Genomic DNA, 21441 nt, shown 5'->3' with positions numbered 1-21441 from the left:
TGACTTTGCTGTTTTAGAGTGTTATCTCGACCTCCTCAAAGTCACAGAATATAGCAAACTAACATCTGGCTAGCAGACCACCATCTTCTGTAGGGAATACACTGGCTGTGGATAAGTACCTCATACAACCACTCTTTAAAACATCCAAACAATTCCTTTACGCAGATGGTCTGAGACGTTTTTTAAACATAACTTGAACAAAGTTAAATGAAATTATCTGTGTAAATGGGGCACTGCTCACTGAGCAATTTATCTCAGTATATCACACACACACACACACACACACACACACACACACACACACACACACACACACACACACACACACACACACACACACACACACACACACACACACACACACACACACACACACACACACACACACACACACACACACACACACACACACACACACACACACACACACACACACACACACACACACACACACACACACACACACACACACACACACACACACACACACACAAACTAATCTCCACATATACTTCTAAATCTCTCTGCTCTCTGACCATGAAGGGACTGAGATCTTTGGCCCTGCAGCGCTCAGGTGTTTCACAGATCCGCATCAAGAGACTGCTTTGATATTAGCCAGAGCCTCGGAGCCTCTGTTCCTGCGCCAGGGGAAGCCCTTCAATTAGCTGAGTGCAAGCAATAAGGGAAAGGTACGCGAGGCCTAGCTGAGGCTGATGTGTCCTATCGTCCCTTTGGTAGGGACTCTCCACGTTGTTTCTCCAGAGAGCAAGATCAGCTGACTCCTGTCGTGTGTCAGACTGGAAACAAATGAAAGCACGGTGATTTGTTGTTGTTTCAAACACCTTATATCAAAATGTTGAATTCAAGATGTGAAACTGACACAGGTTTGATTTTTAGTGACAAAAGCAAGTGATTTCACACCCTCAACCGCAGTAGAGGAATTCACTTGTGAACTCCCCCACTGCAGTAACTGCTTATAGCTCAAACCAACTAGTCGATACATTACTAAGTTAAACAAACAGTTTTGCCTTTTTTATTGGTTTTAAAAGTAGAGGAACATTTTTACACTGGACTGTTATGCTGTTTGGGGATTTTTCTTTCCTGGTGTGTGCACACAAACCAATATAAGATAGATAAACAAAGCATATAATATATCTATTTACCAATCTATATCTCTCACTCACATTTCCCCTTCCTGCCTGAAACGCCTCCATTGGACTCCTTTATTTACTTATCACTACATACACTCTCGCTTCTATTGGCTAGCGCTCCAACACATTGTACATGATAGAGATGTCCTGCCCCTTAGCCTAAGTGGTTGACCAATAACAACACAGATGGCCAGCTAACCAATCAGAGCAGACTGGGCTCTGTTTTCAGACAGAGGGTGAAAAGAGCTGCAGCACAGGCAGTATGATAAATAAAAACCTATTTCAACATTAAAGCGTGTAAACATGTCACACTAGAGGCACAAAATACAAATATGAACCTGAAAATGAGCGTAATAGGGCTCCTTTAAGGCAGAGCAAGTGCCAAACACCTTTTCAAACCTGAATATCAGAAGTAGAATGGGATTGGCCAAAGCGGCATCTGATACTCATTAAAACCAAATTAGGTGAAGCCCAGTGGGAGAGTCCCTCCTCCATTTAAACATGCACTTAGGCCTAAATCAAATCAAAACACATGACGCCTCCCTCTATGAACGCATGTATAATTAAGCTTGTTCAGTGAGAGCGCTGTGATCAAACAAAAATAATTTTCATTAGGAGAAGAAATGAGACAGCACACCATGAGAGCCCTTAACACCATCTCATTGTGTGCCGTGTGCACACTGCACAAACTACACACTCCTATAGGCACACAGCACGGAGGATTTGTCAAAGTTCCATAACATTACATTAATTAGGAAAATGCTTTTCATCTTTATTGCTTTCAAATTCTGGCAAAGATCTTGGCATGAGCCGGCAAGTGTATCGCACAATAAATATGCAATGTTAATGAAACAGCTACACACTGTTTGATTACACATCCACCAAAAAAGCAAAAACTAACATACTTATCTACTCTGTTTTTATGGTGTATTTTAATACGAAGACAAATACATCCCCATCTTGCAGGCAATTGCTTTTTGGCTGTTCTTCATTACTTCTGTAAAGAGCGTGATTACCTATCTTTACAGTGCAGAATTATTTGTAAACACATGACCAGCCAGTCGACCTGTAACCTGTAAGCAGCTTCCACTCCATCTAATTCTGCGCACCTTTTTCTCTTAATTTGCTTTTAGAAATGTGCACCTTGAGGTATGACCCTCTCCATCATGGCTGTGCCTGAAGCAGCTTCACACACTCTGACACTGACAATCCTAATGCTGGATTATTTCAACGGTTAAACTCCTCCCCCTTGTTGCTTATTCCGCTGTCTGCCGCACATAATTCTTGTCTAAAAATACCGTCATAATTATTGGGAGTGCATCAAAATCCATTGTCATTACTTATCATCTAGTTCCTAAAAGTATGCTGCCGGAGGTCTCCACTGATCATAAACAGCAGGCTGCATTAGCTCATGAGTAATTACCAAAACGTCAGTGCAAACAAGAGCAGACCTTTGGCCTTTTGACCTTTCCAGTATCCAAGCGTTGACAGGGCTCCTTTGGAAAACCAGACTAAACATCATCCTCTCTGCATTTATTTTGCTCTGCCAACTCAAATGTCTCTCCTTCTCCGAGCCTGGCCACAATCAAACCTATACAAGTGGACAGTAGTGTGCTTCTGAGGAATTACCATTTGCTATGGCGCTTTTTTGTAGGTCAAACGCTGCCATTTCTGACCTAAAACCAATGCAAATTAAGTGTTGAATCCAACCCCTTCACACCTAACTCATTAAAACCACCTTAATTGTGGCCCATGCTAGGTCAGGGCACGAGGGTTGCTGTCCTTTTTCAGTTATTTCCTCCTTCCTATCCTGGGGGAACCTCCAGCCTGCCTTGAGGAATTAATCAGACCGGGAGGGATGTGATTCCCCAAATAGAGACTACATTAGGCCTAGTTAGGAATGTGCTGACGGAGGTCTTATATCTCCTCATCTGTTTATTATGCACCATAAAGACAGTAAGAGGGGGGATGGAGGCAGAGAACTCCAGGAGGGCTTAATTGCATATTGCTGCGAGTATCAGGAGGCAGAGGAAAGCCCTATACGTGCTGCACTGTGGGGGGTTTACAACATGGCCAATGCTCTTTCACCTCCTGAAATGTCCCGAGAATTAAGCAATAATGACACCAATGATTCTAAATTACATCAGTTTGGTCCTGATGAGCTGACATGATTGATGAATTCATTTTTTATATTAATTGTATCTGGTGGTAAGCCCCAGAGCTGCCCACTGAGGGATAATGAACTTCACACACAGCCCTCCAGCCAACACTCAGGCGAGCTGTCTTAACACAAGCAGAGTGAAGCTCGTAAACACATCCAATGACAGCGTGCACATTCATACACACACTCGTGCCCTGTTGCCTGAAGACAGCACAGCGCAGCGTCTCAGCTCAGAGATCTTGTTACATTATTTCTGTTCAATCCACCCTCATAATATGCTTCTTTACCTTTCAAACAGTCTTATAAATGAATATAATAACTCCTCATCACTCAATGTTATCATCAACATCGAGAATATTCTGCTTTTTGAAAAACATCTGAAGTTGCAGCCCTACTAAACATAGCCTTTGTTTCACACAAGTGTTAATAGAATGTAAACTGAATAATTCAAAAATAATCTATAGCAGCCTGTATCTGTCTGACTACACATGACCTTATTTCACAGGTCCTCGGTTTATGGCAGGTGTCCTGTAGAAGCAGGTGTTATATAGTGGGCTGTGTCAAACCCATTATTAAGATAAACTGATGTGTTTACACAAACCAGCAGATGGTGCCACTTCTAATATCAGTTCACGCAAGACAGATGCATGAAACACCATTAATAGCCCGAAACCCTTTGGTTCCTTCACACAATAAAAACATCAATATTTGAAATGTAGTCTCCAACGATACAGTCAAAAAAACATATGGATTGTGCTTATGGGCAGATGAAATCAATCCTATGAAAGAAATGTAAATGGTATGGTGGTTTGTGTATCTAAAGCAGTGACATCAACTCCTGTAAACAAGCCATAGATGCCAAATACCTTTCTCGCACCCAGCACCCGTTTTATTCTGGTGTGTGAAAAACAGATCTGATGTTTTGCATTTTGTGTGGGTTCCTCTGTTATCGGCCCTGAGCACACTTGTGTTTTTTTTTTTCTCACTTCATTTTGTGTGTGTGAGCTCATGTTCTGTTGTGTGTGTGAATGTTAACCACACTCATCCTGTATGTCGAGCCACTCGCCTGGGAACTGACACACTCCACCTCACCCCCAGTCTATTCCTCTGCCTCGCTTTTTCTGTGTCCGCAAAAAACATTTTGTGTGAAAAAGTGACATTCAAGCTTTCACTTATTTCTTAGAATAAAGAAGAAAATGTATATACCTCCCATGCTGGTTTTCTTTAGGCACAAAGTTGCATCATTTCCCACCTGCTTGCTGTATAAAACAAGGTCATGGCCTGCTACGAAGAGCAAAATCATATACGTTTCCTTTCAGTGTCGCAGAATGAGGCCACAGAAAGTAAAAGGATGTGTGCCTGGGTGAAGGACGGCATTATTCAAACACGCAGTAAGTGTGTCTCTCCCCATGAGCAGTGCGAGCAAAATGGAATCAAATTAGATCAGGAGTGGTTTATTTTAGTAAAAGAAAGCAGGATAAAGGACTGAAGTATCGGTTACAACGCTACACACACTTCTTTTCCTCCTTTCGCTGGATCGCTCTGAGGTCACAGCGCTCAGCTGAAGCTCCCATTTTTCCTTGATCCATTATTCATTCTTCCCCAGTGTAGCTCTGCCTCCATGGCAAATAGCTTTCCACAGCTACACCAGAGCCTGCCCGTGCATGAACACAACCACACCACAAAACAAAAGACGCAGTTACACACACAAAGATCCAGATATTCAACCTACAATGTCATTTTCTTCATGACCACCACAGCATGGTGTCATAATAAGAAATGTGTAAGCAGAGGCCAGGGAATAATATAGAAGAGCTGCAGTATTTCACGCCTATTGGGGCCAACATAAGCTCATTATGGAGCAGTCGCTATTGCAGACGAACATGTGAAAAGAAGGGCTCTTCCTCTTTAAAATCAACTGGACCCAAGGCTTTTTCTGCAGCTGTAATGATCCATATGTTAACGAAATGTATCATAAACCAGCAGAGAGACGTAGAAAACGACAGAGAACAATACTCCTGACACAAAGAGACTAAAGCTTTGTGAAGCAGAAAAGCAGAAACAGAGATTGTCTTTGCTTTTTATATCCTCCTATTGCCTCAGCTCAACTGGAAATTCAACCAAATCCGAACACTATGCCTGTGCTATAACAAGTAACAGGCCACTGCATACTCCATTCAAAGTGGAAGATAAGGGGTATGAATGCTTCTGTTTGTCATTACCCTGGTGGGACGGCTCCTCTGGCAGTGCTCATGGAAATGCGCTGTGTGCCCGGCCGGTTCAGGTTGTTCTGTCCGTTGATGGTGAGAGCGTGGTGGCCATGGGCGGATGAAAGAGTGGGCATCACGGGGGAACAGGGGAAGTTGGCAGAGGACAGTGGCAACAGCACCTGTTCAGCTTTGGCATGCCCACCTCCAGTACTTATGTTATTGTTGTTGGGGCCCGAGGAGGCGGATGTCGGGGACCAGAGGGTGGTTCCAGCAAAGGTGTTGCTCTGCCGCACTGCAGTGAGAGTTCCTATAGCGCCTGTGTTTCCTGTTGTCCCGCCGTAGTGCTTACGCCGTTGAGAGGCCAGAATTGCATTGGAGGCGGCTCTCGTGCTGTTGACCAGGATGCACTGCTGGCAGGAGCAGGGCTGGCCGGAGTTTGCTCCCACGGGCCATGACTGGGACTTGGGGATAGAGCCCATGATGAGCGGGTAGGCCAGGTCCATGCGTCTCCGCAGGCGTCTCTTACGCTGACTCTGCCTGTTGGTCTGACACATGCTGTTGAAGTCGATGAGGTAGCTGAAGCCCAGAGAGGTGAGGTCCAGCCAGGGGTGCTGCTTCTCGTAGGCGTTCTGGATGGTCACACAGATCTCCATGTCATACGGCGTCCACGAACCGCTGTCGTTCTCCCACTCCCACACCACGCCTTTCCCCGGGGCGGACGACGGCTCATAGAAGTTTCTCTGCGCTGGTCTCATCGTGCCTAAAACAAAAGACAGGGGAGAGAGTGAAAAATGAGGACAATCTAAAAAAAAAGCTTTTGTTATGGTCAGCTACTTTGCAAGGACAGAAGATCACAAATGATAAATGTGAGGAGGAATAAACATCATTTTTTAGACCAGATTTTCTTTATTCTGCATCTTTTGACACCTCTGCTGGCTTTACAGATTCAGGTCAATTAACTGATCCGTCCACAGGAAATGGTTCTCATTTTGAAAGTTCATTATGAGTTTCATTATAAGTTAAATTAAACCATTTAGTTTGTCGTTCGTAAAGTCTGAGTACTTTCAAGAGACAGACCAAAAAATTAAATGAACTTTGAGTCTCTTATGTGGGTCAAGCTACAACAAAACAAGGTACTGGACAAACCTCCAGTTTGTAAATCTGTTTAAAATGTAAAATGAATAGTCTCAAGCTCAAGCTGAAATAGTAAGCGTAACTTCACGTGTAAAATAAGTGTAATGCCCATTTCATTTATTGTATTGATTTCTCTATTAGTTGCAAATTAGATGACTCTAATTTGATGAGTCAAAATCAAGCCCCAAAGAAGAGTGCAAGCCGTTGAAGCAAATTGTCGTAGTTGCCAAATGGTGTTTCTACACTTCCATTCTAGAACATTACGTCAGTTTGGCCCAAAAAAACGTTTTCCCATTGACTAACATTGTTAACCACCCAGTATGAACAATTTTAGAGCTGCTTTATCATTACGTTTTACAAGTTTACCAGAGTTATTTTCACTCTCCATTCATTTGACTTGAGCTGAGAGCGGGAGATTGGAGGCGGGCATAAGGAAAGCTCAAGTACGCACGCATATGGGCAAAAGTCCCCGGATGATTTGGGTTTGAATCTACAGTCGTTCCATTTTAAGCTTCATGTGCCACTGAGCAATTTTCATAGGAATGAATAAGTCCCGCCTCCGATGCTGTGTCCAGTTCCCTTTAGACATCCATGGACAAGAAACTATGAAAAAACATACAACTCTAACAAATGTAAACGTGCTTAGAATTTTTCATTATACTTGACAAATAATTGTGTAAATGAATAATTGTGTAAATGATCACTAGGAAAAAGGCATCATTAGATTAAACTCTGTTGATATTAGCCAGAGGCAAAATGCAGTTTTAATGCTGCTTCGGTTTATTTGACTTGCCAATGACTGAGCCAACAAGTGTTGAGACAGCAGATTGACCAACTGATGAAGACAAGGTGTAACACTTCTCTACCTGCCGGAGGGAATGTAGTTGCAAACTGTAGCAGTAAGTCAGTGGCTCAAAAAAAAGAGAAGATAAATACATAGCAACAAGCTGGTGTGCACACGCTAGGAAAATCGCTCCGAGTGTCTATTAAGCTGCATGCGACGGCCACAGACATCATGCCCACAATCCCCTTCTGCCTCAGTCTGCAGTCAACTGTTCTGTATGGCGACATGAAGGAGTGGGTTGTACCTTTGTCCCTCTGCTGACGGCCACTCAGCTCCCACCTCCATTATAACACAATTACCGTAGTCACATGGGAAATCAGGACGCCTTCGCCTATCCATCTCCCAGCGGCAAGACCGCAAGGGTATCCAGGCACTCCGACCCCCACCTTCCCCCACCTAATTTAACGGGTAAATGCACACTCTCCTGCCAGGGAGGACCAGGGTGATGATGGAGGGATGGGAGTGTGTGAATGGATTTTGAAAAGAGTAGAGGGGTCTGTGGGCAGCGGTAACCCCTCATGCTGCTTGCTCTGGAGATTAAAATGCATCAGTAGAATCAGTAAGTCTGACCTTGAGGCTGTGGTGCAGACTGCCGCTAAAGGACTCGGCTTGACGACTAATTTCATTTTTACACACACACACACACACACACACACACACACACACACACACACACACACACACACACACACACACACACACACACACACACACACACACACACACACACACACACACACACACACACACACACACACACACACACACACACACACACACACACACACACACACACACACACACCTTTGCTCACTGAGCCATGGCTGCTTATGGCTTGCTTGCATGATTTCTTGGAGGATGATAATGAAAATGATAATGATTTCCCTAAATGGATTTCAGAATAAAACACAAAATCATTGATTTCCTGATAGTCAATGATGTGGTCTGTGCTTTTAGCGTAGCGTTGGAGAGCTAGCCACACGTCTGAACCCTTTATCCCTGCAGCTCCTGAGGGATGCATTAGATGCAACACTTTCCGAATGGCTGCATGTTTCTGTGACCACGTGATCAATGGTGGCACAGCCATACAAAGTCTTGCTAATAGGTTTAACACAAGCTTCATAAATGTTTCAACATGTGAAGATGTGTTTTTCCCAGGCGTCAATTTATACATCTTAACTTTGGTGGTGAGAAATAAACAGTTTCTATCTTTGAAAGCCTATTAGTACTGGTAATTGTTCATGAGAGTGCTGATGGAGCCTGACGCATGAAATGTGCTCAGCTGAAAGATTTTCAGTGGGCTCGGAGGGATGGGTGTTTGGCAGCCAGATTTCTCCGCTGTAGTTAAAGTGAGGCGAGGACAGGGCTTTGCATTAACAGAAAAAATCTGGTTTGTGACTCCCCTATATTACTTATTCAATTTGAGTCACAGAGCTAAGCACCCAATTTTCCACCAAAAAATAAATACCCGGCAATTTTTGAAAAACCTAGAAGGTCATTTTATAAGAATTACTGCCGTTATAAAAGTATTTCTAGAATCCTCAAACACTCCTCTGACCATCTGGATTAAAAATACATCTGTTGTGCGAGAAACCAACAACGCTTTTATAGGGCTTTTCAAAGATCGTCAAATATCCACAGCTTTCTAGCTCATAATACATGCAGGGCACAAACTGAGGCTTTCAAGGACTAAGCATAAAAGGTAAATGCTCATATGATATATCTCAACAATGCAATGTATTTGTTAACGACAATTTTAGTTTAGTATATTTTTAATAAATTCTAACTAACTAAAACAATTGCTGAGATCGGATAACAAGGTGACTTCCTACTATAAAGTACGACAAATGGACATTGCTGAAGTAGGTTAAAGGAATAGTTTGATTTTGTGTCTTGTTTAATCTGCTAAATGTCTGTTACATGTATGTGTTTGTATCAAATAAACAAATGAGATAAACATGTTGATAGGTGCTAGCAAACTAATTCTTAAAAAGGGGCACCATCATGATTTTGGGGTTTTCCTGTAGTGTGTTTTATAGGTTTCTGTTATCCAAAGGGAGTTTCTCCCCCACACACACTCCTTATTTTAAACTAAGCATCTCCTATCACAATTCCTACAAGTCAAGCTATTCCTTGAAAATTAAACCAAACAAACCCACCTATTATCATCCAAATAAGCTGGATGTTAACATTGTACAGTTTTGGTAGTAATGTCACTTTAAGTCTTTGTTTTCATCTTCTAAATATGTTTTGGCTAACTTGGGTGGTGCTGGTTTCCATCTCAACACAAGTACACAACTATTGTAACCAATTGAAATGATGTCCAAAGTAAAACCCACATTCAAACAAACTACAGTTCTTCTCTAAACACATGCATTCTTCTGCAGGGAGTGTATAGGTTGCGGATCAGGGTCTTTGAGAGGAAAAGGCAAAGGCTACAACAACACACGTGTCCTGGGGCCTCATGTGGGAAGTCATATTCAAAACATTCAGCCTGAAACGCTGCACACTGCCTCTCATTCTGCTGTAATTTACTGCTGTATACTGCCACAGCCAAAAAGGCAGAGTGGTTCATGTTCCCCCTGTGACCCTTAACGCTCTTCCTAGCAGGAAACTTAGCAAGAGTGGCCACTTCCTGTCAGACCCTGTGTGCCTTCAGCAGCCATCTTTCCTGCCCTCCCCTCATTTCCCTTGTCCTCTCTATCCCACGATGTCCTCCAGCTGTCTTTGCCCAACTCCAGCGTGTTTCCCTCTGCTGAGCTGTGTGATGTACAGCCCGTCAGAGGTCTCACAGTGGGACTCTGACCCCGCTGTCGCACAGGGCCAGGTGGGGTCAGGGTGAGCATGGCTGCCCTCTCCCATCTTAGCTGGGGGTAAAACTTCCTGCTGCCGGCTCTCCACATGAAGCCGTGCCAGTCTCCAACCTTGATAGTTTTGTTTTCCTCTGTCTGAATCACTCTGTTAAATGGAAGGACATGCAACATTAACTTTTAACATCCTTGACTGCCCTCAGAGGCCTGCTGGAGGGAAAGATAGCAGATTGACAAATGGATGCTTTGTAGTTCATTCTGGTGAAAGCTTTTCTAAGAACTGTTAACAAGGGGCAATAAAAGAGTATATTGTATTTTTTTCAACAAGATACAGAGCGTTTCCTGACCAAGTCATTTAACTTTAAAAAGGAACTCCAGACTCTAAACACATCTTTCTTATACATGATTTATAATATCTTCTCTTCATTTTTATGTTGCATTACAATAATAAAATAACTGATAGGAAAATAGAAATAAAATTGTGCATTTTTTTGTGAATTTCATTTCTATCGTTATATATTAAAATCCAGTAAAACACGTGCTTAGATCTGAGAACAAAACAACACTCCCAAAATAAAGTGAGATAAACGGTTGATTTGTTAAAAGCTTAGCCAATTTGTCTAAAATAGGATAAAGGAATGGTTTGAAATTTTTGAAATGTTGTGTCTTGTTTAATTGGCAACATCTCAAATCAGTAATTTACCTTTAAAAAAAACAACGCCACTCTTCTTTTTACACATGAGTAATATTATCTTCTCTTGTATGCACATTTAAATAATAAAATAACTGATTTGAAAATAGAAATCAAACTGTGGCATCAACATTTATGGAATAAATCCACTTCTCTCTAGCTAAAACTCATCTTTGGAGTGAAGCTACTTCACACAGTGAGCGGTAAATCATGTCTGAATCTGAGGTTATTGATGTGCGTGTTTCTCTTGCACCAACCCTTCTGTGGTCACACAGGAAAATGTGATGGAAACCCCCGTAATGGAAAGTGTTGAATACCGCGTAGTGTGTCCACCACAGGTAATACCTGAGCCACTGCTAATGCGTGAGAGACAGCCTTTGTTTCTCACAGAAACACAGGGGGGAGGTTTTGTTGTCATGGAAGCTGTCCCTGGGGCTGGGAGTAGTGAGAGGAGGATGGTGGGTAGAAGAGAGAGGGGGGGGGGGGGGGTTGACTGTATGTGAACGCTCCTACTATTCCTTTCCCTGAGCACAGCGCCATCAGAGTCAACTCCTCCTCCGCTCGCTCATCTCATCTGCTGCTGACACCAGCTTTCCCCTCGCTCTCCACAGTCTCCTGGCTCCTCACCAGCACTGTCTCTCTGAGCTATTCTTCACATTTTCCATTCTGTCACTCACTGATCCCCATCCTGCGCTCACAAAACACTCAACACTTGGACAGAGAGCAGAAAACTGCGTCATTGAATAAGAGGTCCACATCACCTTGCACTAAAGGAAGGAGGAGAATGACACATCAAGATCTGTAATATATCCTTATAATTAACAAGCCTGATCAATTTCCCCTGGGATGCGTTCAGGTTATTAAAACTTAGTGTTGCATTTTTCGTTACAGAACTAGAGAGGCCAGTAACAGGTCCAGCATTATACGGCTCAATGCTGTCTGAGCAGTATTTAAAACTAGCTAATCTGTGGTCTCTGATGGAGAAGGGGCAGACGTCTGACATGATGCTGCATATACAGAACAGAAAAAAAAAAAAAAGACTTGATGTTTGAAGAGTGAAGACTTTAAAGGTCCCCTATTATACTGTCTTTCATGACTTTATTATAGGTCTCAGATATAAACAAAACATGTCTCTGAAGTGTTTGGCTCCAAATACAGAACAGATCGCCCATTGTAGCATCCCAAAAAACCCTCTGTTTCAGCCCTGTTTCAAAAGTGCCGATTCTCTGTCTGTTACTTTAGATGAAAATAAGGAGCCACTCCCCACGCCCCTCTGAGAGATATTTGGTTCAAAAGAACTCAATGGTGCTCTAGGAGGAGATTCAGGTGATAAAGTGGGGGGGTTACTCAGGGCCGTCCCTGGCCAACTTGGGGCCCCAAGCGACATTGTGAGATGAGCCCTGCATGATCGGCCTGTAGGGTTGGATGGCCCTGGGGTTACTAATGGTTACACAAGCCAAATAAATCGTTATGATGATATCATAAAGTGGCCAAAATCTGATCAGCTCATTATCAGACAGGTTTTTATATAAATGGATCAGGACAAAAACTGAGCAAATATTTTTTCCTGAAACTTTCAGAATCTCTTTACACAGAGGGGACACATGTTTATGTATAAAAGACATGACAAAGTGGATTTTGCACAATACAGTAGGTGACCTTTAAAGCCGCAATAAAACATAAGAAGCTGCTTGAATATGAATACTTAACATTATTGCTTTAAAACGTACTTACATTTTTTGTTCATCAAAAATAAGATTACAGGGGCACTGAGTAGATTTATCAGCAGAAGTTCAGTTAACTCATCTCAAGGAGTACTTTGGAGTCTATGAACACAGTTGTATAATAATGAACATACCCTGACCAGGGTTAGGAGGATGTAATGCAAGAGTTGCATCATGGGAAATGAAGGATTGCTCCCAAAGTCTGTTGCTTTGAATTTTGGAATTCTTCTATAGAGTGGAGCAGTGACGCGTCCTAAAACCCGGAAGTAAGCTGCGCATGGATTCCCTCGATAAAAAAGCAATGCAATTTCTCCATAGCATTTTGGAAAATAGCTGGAAATAAGGTCTGGTTGACACACATTTAAGAGACTGATCACGTTTTGTTCAGTCGGATAATCTCCACATGTCTACCCTACTTTTATAATTTTCTAAATCGTAAATCTAATCGCCAGAAGCAAAATGCTAACGTTATGCTAAACGAACTACAGCAGGGTCGCTGCTTCAACGTCACGCCAACTTAAGATCCATATTCAAAAATACAGATTCAAAATTGTACAAGTTGAAGCGTTTGTTTTAACAGTTTGCAGGAGTACTTGCTTTCAAGAAGAACACGGGGAAAAAGAAACTTAGCGGGAGTGTTTACTGTTTACGTGTTCGGTGTAATGACGTACAACGGCCTCGACAATTTCTGTAGTCCTATTCAGCCATTTGTTAACAACCATCGTTTTTCAGACACGTAAACTCTTCAAAAATCACCAGTGGGGTCACTGCTGATGTATTTAATGTCGTAGGACAAAACGTGATCCGTGTCTTAAATGTGTGTCAACCACAGAACTTATTTCGAGCTATTTTCCAAAATCCTATGGAGAAATTGCATTGCTTTTTTGTCGAGGGAACCGGAAGTAGTAAAAAGCTAACTTACTTCCGGGTTTTAGGACGCGTCACTGCACCACTCTATTGCCCCAACTATGGAAGTGCAATGCTCAGTCACTTCAGCACTACTGCATGGCTGCAATGCACACTTTATTAATTGCGGCTATTTAAATCATGAGTGGTGCATCACTGTTAGTGGAAAGTTTGATTTTGATGAGGGAGAATATGTGGAGACATAGTGGCTAAACATGCAAAAAAAATTAACAGCTGTAATCGGAACTGCAACAGTGCAATTAAGGGGGATGCAATGTATCTATTTAGCTATCAAACAAACTAAATATATGCATATTACCTATTTTAAACATGTGCAAGTAGCCCTGAGAACCGAGAGGCTAAATACAACTCACCATTTGCGAGAGATTCTGTTTGTTCCATTTGTGCAGTTTTCTCATGGCCATAAAACCTAAGCAACGCATTTGAGAATTCGACTCTCAGTATGCGAGAACAGTAATTTTTAGACATGAATGTCTAGTACATTTTTATTGAAGTGAAGGGCTTCTTTCTAGACTCACTAATGATAAATAATTCTTACCCATTCAAACAAAGAGAGATTCATAACAGCAGAGACAGGAACATCAATTCCTGCTTGAGTTATAGCCCAGTAGAGTCAGACACAGATTGTCGTTTGTGTGAAACACATTTCCCTTTTTCAGTGGCTCTCTGTTATTCAAACAACACGGCACAGTATACCCAAAGCATTGTTCTCACTCTCACTTTCATAACTTTATTATTGTTTATGTTGTCACTGATCTTCCTCAAGTAACATAAGCAGAGAGGTCCTCCCACTCCCCTGTTAAAGAGGATTATATTCTTTTTTTAAATGAAACGATGACAAAGAAACAATAGTGATTTGAAATTGTGCCAAATATTCAAACTGAGCAGGACATTTTAATATGTAAAAATCAACTTGCCTGTAATCTAAAAGGAGACACTGTTTCTGAATGACATCAAACCTAATTTTGCATTTTAGAACTTCATTTTTGACAGACCTATACACAATTACCATATGCTAACAAGTTAAACTGAGATGGTGAGCGTCATAAACTTTATAAATGCTTAGCAAAATCATGCAGCTACAGTATGTAATTGTGAGCAGGCTAGGAGACTCGTTATGTACTGCATTCAAACATCGCTGTTCCCAAGGAGCTACGTAGGACAGTCATTAACATGCAGGCAAACATTTTTTGAAGGCTTATTAATTTACCTCACAATCATTGCAATGATAACTTACGAGAGTTGTTATTCAGTATCTGAGTAATACAAACTGTTGTTTTGAAGACATAAAGAAAGAAATTAATTAATCTGTCATCAAAACAGGACCTTGTTGTCTCTGTACCTAAAACAAGCTTCTCCTCAAATGCATGTCCTTGATCCGTTTTAATTCAGGGTCCCATCTAATTCTTGTCAAATCATTTCTTAGTATTATGCATACATCTTGGCTCAACTCCTGCCAAGCTTCATAATTCATAAAAAAACAAAACGGGCTTTCCAACAAGTAATTCTGTGACAAGATGCCTTTTTTTGACGTTGATCAACTTTTGTTCTAACAAAAGACCTACAAAGCTCCGAGCAGCACAGCATCAGAGAAGGCACAGGCTATAAATGATCATCATACAGCTTTCACAATATGCTACAAATGAATAGTGAACACATGATGAATATGCTAATACATTCTACAGTATGGAAGAAATAAAATAATTGAAGCGCGTTTGATGTTTCACATAAACCCCTGAGGATAGCTTGAAAAAAGGACTTTCATCTCTCAAAAAGGCCTTCACAAACAATGCACCCGAGCTGGCTATTAGACATGATGAAGAGACAGAATACTGCAGAGCGGTTTAAAAATGTATCACAGACTCGGAGAACACATCTGGCTCAAAACATATCTGATAACAAAGCATATATGAATATGATAAGAAGTGAACTTTTCGTTTTAACGTTTGTACCACTGAGGCTTTAGATGTGAAAAGCTCTCAAAAAGGCGTTGTCATACTGTACCTGAACATCAAAGTCGGAGAGATCTGTAAGAGCATTATCTGCTCATTAATAGATACCCAGAGATCACAGACCCTAATAATGAGGATGACAGGCTGGCATTAAGCTGGTTTAACAGCATTATACGTAACAATATTGCGGCCCCCCTGCTCCACTCCAAAAAAATAACACATTAAAGCTCATTTTCTATACAGAGATGAGACTGGTTTTCCCATAATGCAGTTTTTATAATGAGCTACACAAGTGAATAGCGACTTGGATTCCCTTAAGTCTTCGATCTCTTTGTCGGCATCTGTGATGGATGAACAAAGGGGGGGGGGGGGGGGGGGTAGGAAGGCAGGGGGGACACTGATTGAGGAAAGGAAAGTATACAGGGAAGGTGCAGTTAAAGGAAGTGAAAAGGGGATTGAATGGGAGTTAAGAAGGTGGACAGTAATTGACAAAAATAAGGATGAAAGGATGAAGGGAAGAAGGAATGGAAAAGAAAGGGACGAGGGATGAGAGAATAAAAGGTGAAGTGGATCAAGGAGAAAGACTGGGAGGAGTACAAGAGTAAGGAGGGAGGGAGTACTGAAGGAGGCATGTGATGAGTGGAGGTTTTTTGCCAAATAACAATAAAAAAAGAGGATGTCTCACTTCTGCCCGAGCTTAAAAGTGAACACTGCAGTAAAACAAGCCCCGCTAATACAGTTTTGCTGCCAGCAAGACAAAGTGGTGGTGAGGGAAAGTGGCTTAACTCCCACTGCAACCATCCTCACCCCCAGCCCCTTCAACTCTACACAACTCTCCCACACCCAGGACATAGGAGCTGGCCAGTCACTGTGCACTTATGCAGAGTATTCAGTTACTTGGGTCACAAAGAAAAGTCAGAGTGGAAGAAATCTTGAGAAAATGAAGTTTTAGTCCTGTCCACCTGCCAACTCCTGCACTGCAGTGAAGCAACAGACCCTGAAACAACCTTCTGACTCGCTGCTGGCTGTCGTGACCGCGCTCAGCTGAGGAGCTGCAGCTCTGCCAAGGGCTGCTTTCTGACTCACTTTGTGTGTGTAATTACTGTGTGTGTGTGTGTGTGTGTGTGTGTGTGTGTGTGTGTGTGTGTGTGTGTGTGTGTGTGTGTGTGTGTGTACGAGTATATGTGCGAGAACACCAGAAGTGGCTGAATAGGTGAGTCTGCCTCTGCGTGTTTCGCAGCACAATTGCATCCACTTCACACCACTTCAGCTTCATAAAGTGCAGCAGGTATGCCTCGTTAGTGTGTCAGCACCATGCAGGGCTGTCATCAGGGCAAGGGAGTAGGTGGCACAAACACACACGCAAACACACACACAAACACACACACGCCTTGGCTTCACATGCCACAGGGCAGCTCTGCCAAGGAGAGGTGTCAGGGTTACAAGGAAACAGGTTTCTTGTTAGCAGAGGAGTCACTTTCACACATGGAAAAACTAAACCCTGCAATTTTTGCCTTGAAGACAGCAGATATGGGTTGCTGTCGGACAAAGCTAAAATCACTGACAGCTTATTTGGTTGATGCCGCCTTTGACAACATGTTTAACGTTTCCTTCTGAGGTATAACATTTGCTAATTCCCTGGGATTCTTGCCCGATTTCCCCTGTGCACTACAGAGGCTTTTTATTTTATCACGACATTTCTTCCAATTTCAGACAGCTGCCAAGAGATGACTTCTTATGCCTGGGTGCTACAGAGTTTCTTATCCTGGCAGCAGTCCAGTTCGAACACAGCGCTGCCAATAAATACTGCAGAACATGTACTGCACAACATATAAAAACTAAAAAGAATTGTCCCTGGATTTGAAAATGTAAAAATAAGATGCATGCGTTACAGAGTTGATGTATGTGATGATGAATGATGAATGGATGATGTATGTATCAATAATTTAAAGCATTTTCACTATAAAGGTAGAGAGGGTAATAAGTACCAACGTTATTAAGGTGAAGAACTGCTATGATCACACTTGTGTTAGTGGTCGCCAACCAGTCGATCGCGATCGACCGGTCGATCGCGAGTGTGGTACGGGTAGATCGCGGACCGTTAAAAAAAAAGTAACAAAAGAAATAAAAATAAAATAAAAATAATAATGTTTGAAAAATACGTTTTTAGATGTAAACCTATCATTTACCACCCCGTTAGCAGGTGCCACTTGATTGACGTATATTTGAGACACCTCAATAATATAATACATTAACCGTGCTTTACGTGAACCTCATCATGACACAAGAGATGACGGCAGGACTGTAATTTCCCGTGTTCAGTGAACGCAACAGAGGCAACACACCAGACCAATCAGAGAGTTGCATGGAAATACACGTGTGCTTGTGTCATTCAAGCTCGGCTCTGTGTGTGTGTGGCGATAGCGCATTTAGTGTGATAGAGAGGGAGAGAGGGAGTGAGGGAGAGAGGGACCGGTGCTAGCGGGGACCATGATGTTAGCATCTGGTTAGCTACCTGCACTAACGGACAAAAGGAGCTGTTTCCACAACAAGCTGGAGGAGAGTCCTCTCCTGTCAGACTGAGGGGCTCAGGTGAGCTAAAGGACTCTTGAGTGTTTAGAACAGTTTTGTCACAAATTATTCAAAAGATTATTTCCGCGGCACACCTTCATATGATCATTATAGTTATACAAACAATAAGAGAATAAATGAAAAACAGGTATGAAATAGCCTACTATATGGCAGTAAAACAAGAATACAGTTTAATGTGATTTGTAAAATATCCATAAAGAAAAAGAAAATCTGTTTACAGTTCTGTTTCATATGGGTGCTGAGAGAGGTATCCATAGATCTCTTCATGTTGCTATCAAAGTGCACCAGATTGATGCTTTCAACTTCAATATTTAAAAAAAAAATCTTCGCGGGGGAGCATCCCCCCGGACCCCCCTTGAAGGCTAGTTGCACAAGATGGCGTCTATCAACTTCCGGCGACTGGGTGTGAGCCCGAGTACTTCCGGTCTTCGCCATCACTCACTCTACGGAGGCTCAGTCATTGGTACACATTTATTTATAAAGCTATGTTGGGAAAACTCCCGTATTATATCTGTTCACTGATAAAGCAGAAAGTTGCAAGCAGCTATTGTCTGAGATCGCATGATGTAGTCTTGTTAGATGTGCCAAGAGTAAGGACTGTCTTAGGTAAGACAGCTTTTATGTGCGCAGCTCCACTTGCTTGGAACAGTCTACAGCTAAAATTGAAATTGAGCAATTTTATTTCTCTGAATGTTTTTAAAGCACGTCTAAGTGAAATGCTTTCTGAAACTATGGGTATTTGTAAATATTAATAAGTATGTAAATATGTTGTATGATATCCTCTTGTTTGTTTTTATGTTGTTTTATGTTTCATGTTGAACTTAAATTGCTGCAGGTCTCCCTGTAAAAGAGATCTATGATCTCAAGGGACCAATCTGAATAAATAAAGGTTTGAAATGAAATGAAACATTAGTGTACCACACACAGAGGTCGCGTTAACCGAATATATTCCGTCTATGACGGATTTTTTTAACAATGACGGAAAAATCTGAAAGCATGCCGTCATTTTTGACGGATTAGAACAAACACAGAACAGCGCCAAAGTTTCCCCCGCAGCAGGGCTGCGGTGTTATGCCGTTATGTCGTTTCCAGACCTAACTTTGCCATACAAATCATTGAAATGTCTGGGAGTCTTTGCTTTACGCTGTTGCGTGCTCCTGCGAGGTGCAGTGGGCATGCATAACACCGGTGTTGTGCCAAATTATGCACTCCCGGCGTGAAATGCACCCCTTGTCACGAGAACGCGCATTTGAAAATTATACGTTTACACCTTAAAACAATGCTTAAAACGAAAATTAAACGTCCAGGGTTTTTTAATGCTAATAATTTGCAGTCGTTTAGTGGTAGGCTAGCAAGTCCTTTAAAGCAGGGTCAACCAATAATCTCCATCGCCACTTAAAAACAAAGTATCTAATATAAAGAGTTGCGTGAATTTCATTCAAGGCAAGACAACTTTATTTAGTTAACACATACAAAGGGCAAATTCAAAGTAGTACATTCACTGACATGGATATGGCGCCACCTTGTGTCATGTTTACAAAGAAGATTATTGACATTAGGTCTGGCAATACAGTCAATCATTATCCTTGTGATTATTTCGCTTATTTTCCCTTCAAAGAGCCATAATTCCCATCAATAATTGCTGCCCAGGCTTAGGGTTCATGTGGAGAGGTGCTTCAGAAGAGTCAAAGAGAACAAACTATTTGACAAAGCCATACCACTGTCTGCGTGTGGAAGCATTGAGGAGCTGTTCAATGTGGCTTGCTTCCTGGTCAACTACCAGAACGGACCGCTGGTAAAGCATGGGCAAGCCTGGGCAGCAATTAGTGATGGGAATTATGGCTCTTTGAAGGGAAAATAAGCGAAATAATCACCAGGATAATGATTGACTGTATTGCAGACCTAATGCCAATAATCTTCTTTGTAAACATGACACAAGGTGGCGCCATATCCATGTCAGTGAATGTACTACTTTGAATTTACCCTCTGTATGTGCCTTGAATGAAAATCACGCAACTCTTTACCAATGACTGAGCCTCCGTACAGTGAGTGATGGCGAAGACCGGATGTACTCGGGATCACACCCAGCCGCCGGAAGTTGATAGACGCCATCTTGTGCAACTAGCCTATAGCACTTTACCACTGCCTATATGCCGTGAGCTGATTATGGAGCCTTCATTGTAACAGTAATTCAGATGCAATTAGCCTATATAAAAGGCCTCAAATTGGAAGCATTGTCTGGGCCGTCTTTTTCACTCAATTCTGCAATAGGTAGATCTCGCCTTTCACCTAGGCCGAGGTCGGTGATCTTGGGCTTAAAAAGGTTGGTGACCATTAGAGGAAGCAGAATGTGGTTGGTACAAACTATATTGTTTCTTTAGGAAGAAAGCTTTGACTCGTTTTCATTACTGGATTTTTTTAAAACAATAATTACACTTGCTACAGTTTGGTGCCTTTCTTCAGACTTTGACCACATTAAGACTGAAAAACGGAAATATGATATGAAATCATAAAGTGAAAAAGAGTTCTGATTGCTGTTTTTTAAAAATATGTATTCATTTAGTCTTTAAAATACTCAGTTATGAGTAAAAGAAGTGCATTCAAAATTGTAATTAAGTAAAAGAGAAAAAATGATACAATAAAAATATACTTTAAAGAGCAACTTCCAGGTTAAAGACACCTGTGAATAAATGTGTAGGAAAATGATGAATACACTAGATTTTCAAAAAGATATATACAGAAATATACACTACAGTGACATCTGGCGTCGTTTTTGTAAGAAATGTTCACATCCGCATAAAAAAGCCTCGGCACGTGACCTCCCGCGTGTGACGTAACATGGGGGAAACAAGGGGGAGAGCGGCCGGTGTAACGTATTAATAAACATGGATCCCAATGCTAGTTTGGACACAGAAGAAGTTGAACATGAATATTCGAATGCATATGACGGACCACAACCTTATAATTATGAGACCAGGAGCAGCCAAGGATTAGAAGAAATAACGGCCATCGGAGAGAAATTGAGCTGTGGTGTGTGGAGAACCAGTGGAGAACTGGGCAGCTGTCTTGGTGAGTGACCGGCGTTAGCTACAGAATGTTAGCTAACGTCACATCACAACATTGTGAAGTTAGCCATCATATATCAGGCTATAACTAAAGTAGCATTGATAATATAGTAACGTTACTGGCAGGACTGTTGATTCTGATCCATAACAGAAACTAATGCGCAAGTATCAGCCGTATCT

The 21441-nt window shown here is 41.9% G+C and overlaps 1 protein-coding gene across 3 annotated transcripts in view; it reads right to left on the bottom strand.

Annotated features, from left to right (window-relative positions):
- The window catches only part of dtx1 (deltex 1, E3 ubiquitin ligase), a 47387-nt gene that overhangs the window by 9913 nt on the left and 16033 nt on the right, over positions 1 to 21441 (bottom strand). For all 3 annotated transcript variants that reach the window (XM_079687577.1, XM_079687579.1, XM_079687578.1), the window contains exon 3: positions 5535 to 6282. In XM_079687577.1, the coding sequence (XP_079543703.1) occupies positions 5535 to 6282 (748 nt within the window). The remainder of the gene's footprint in view (positions 1 to 5534; positions 6283 to 21441) is intronic.

Source organism: Notothenia rossii (assembly GCF_949606895.1).
Source record: "Notothenia rossii genome assembly, chromosome: 6".
NCBI classification, from domain to species: domain Eukaryota; kingdom Metazoa; phylum Chordata; class Actinopteri; order Perciformes; family Nototheniidae; genus Notothenia; species Notothenia rossii.
The sequence above is the reverse complement of the archived record's forward strand: the minus strand, read 5'-3'. Positions and strand labels throughout refer to the sequence as shown.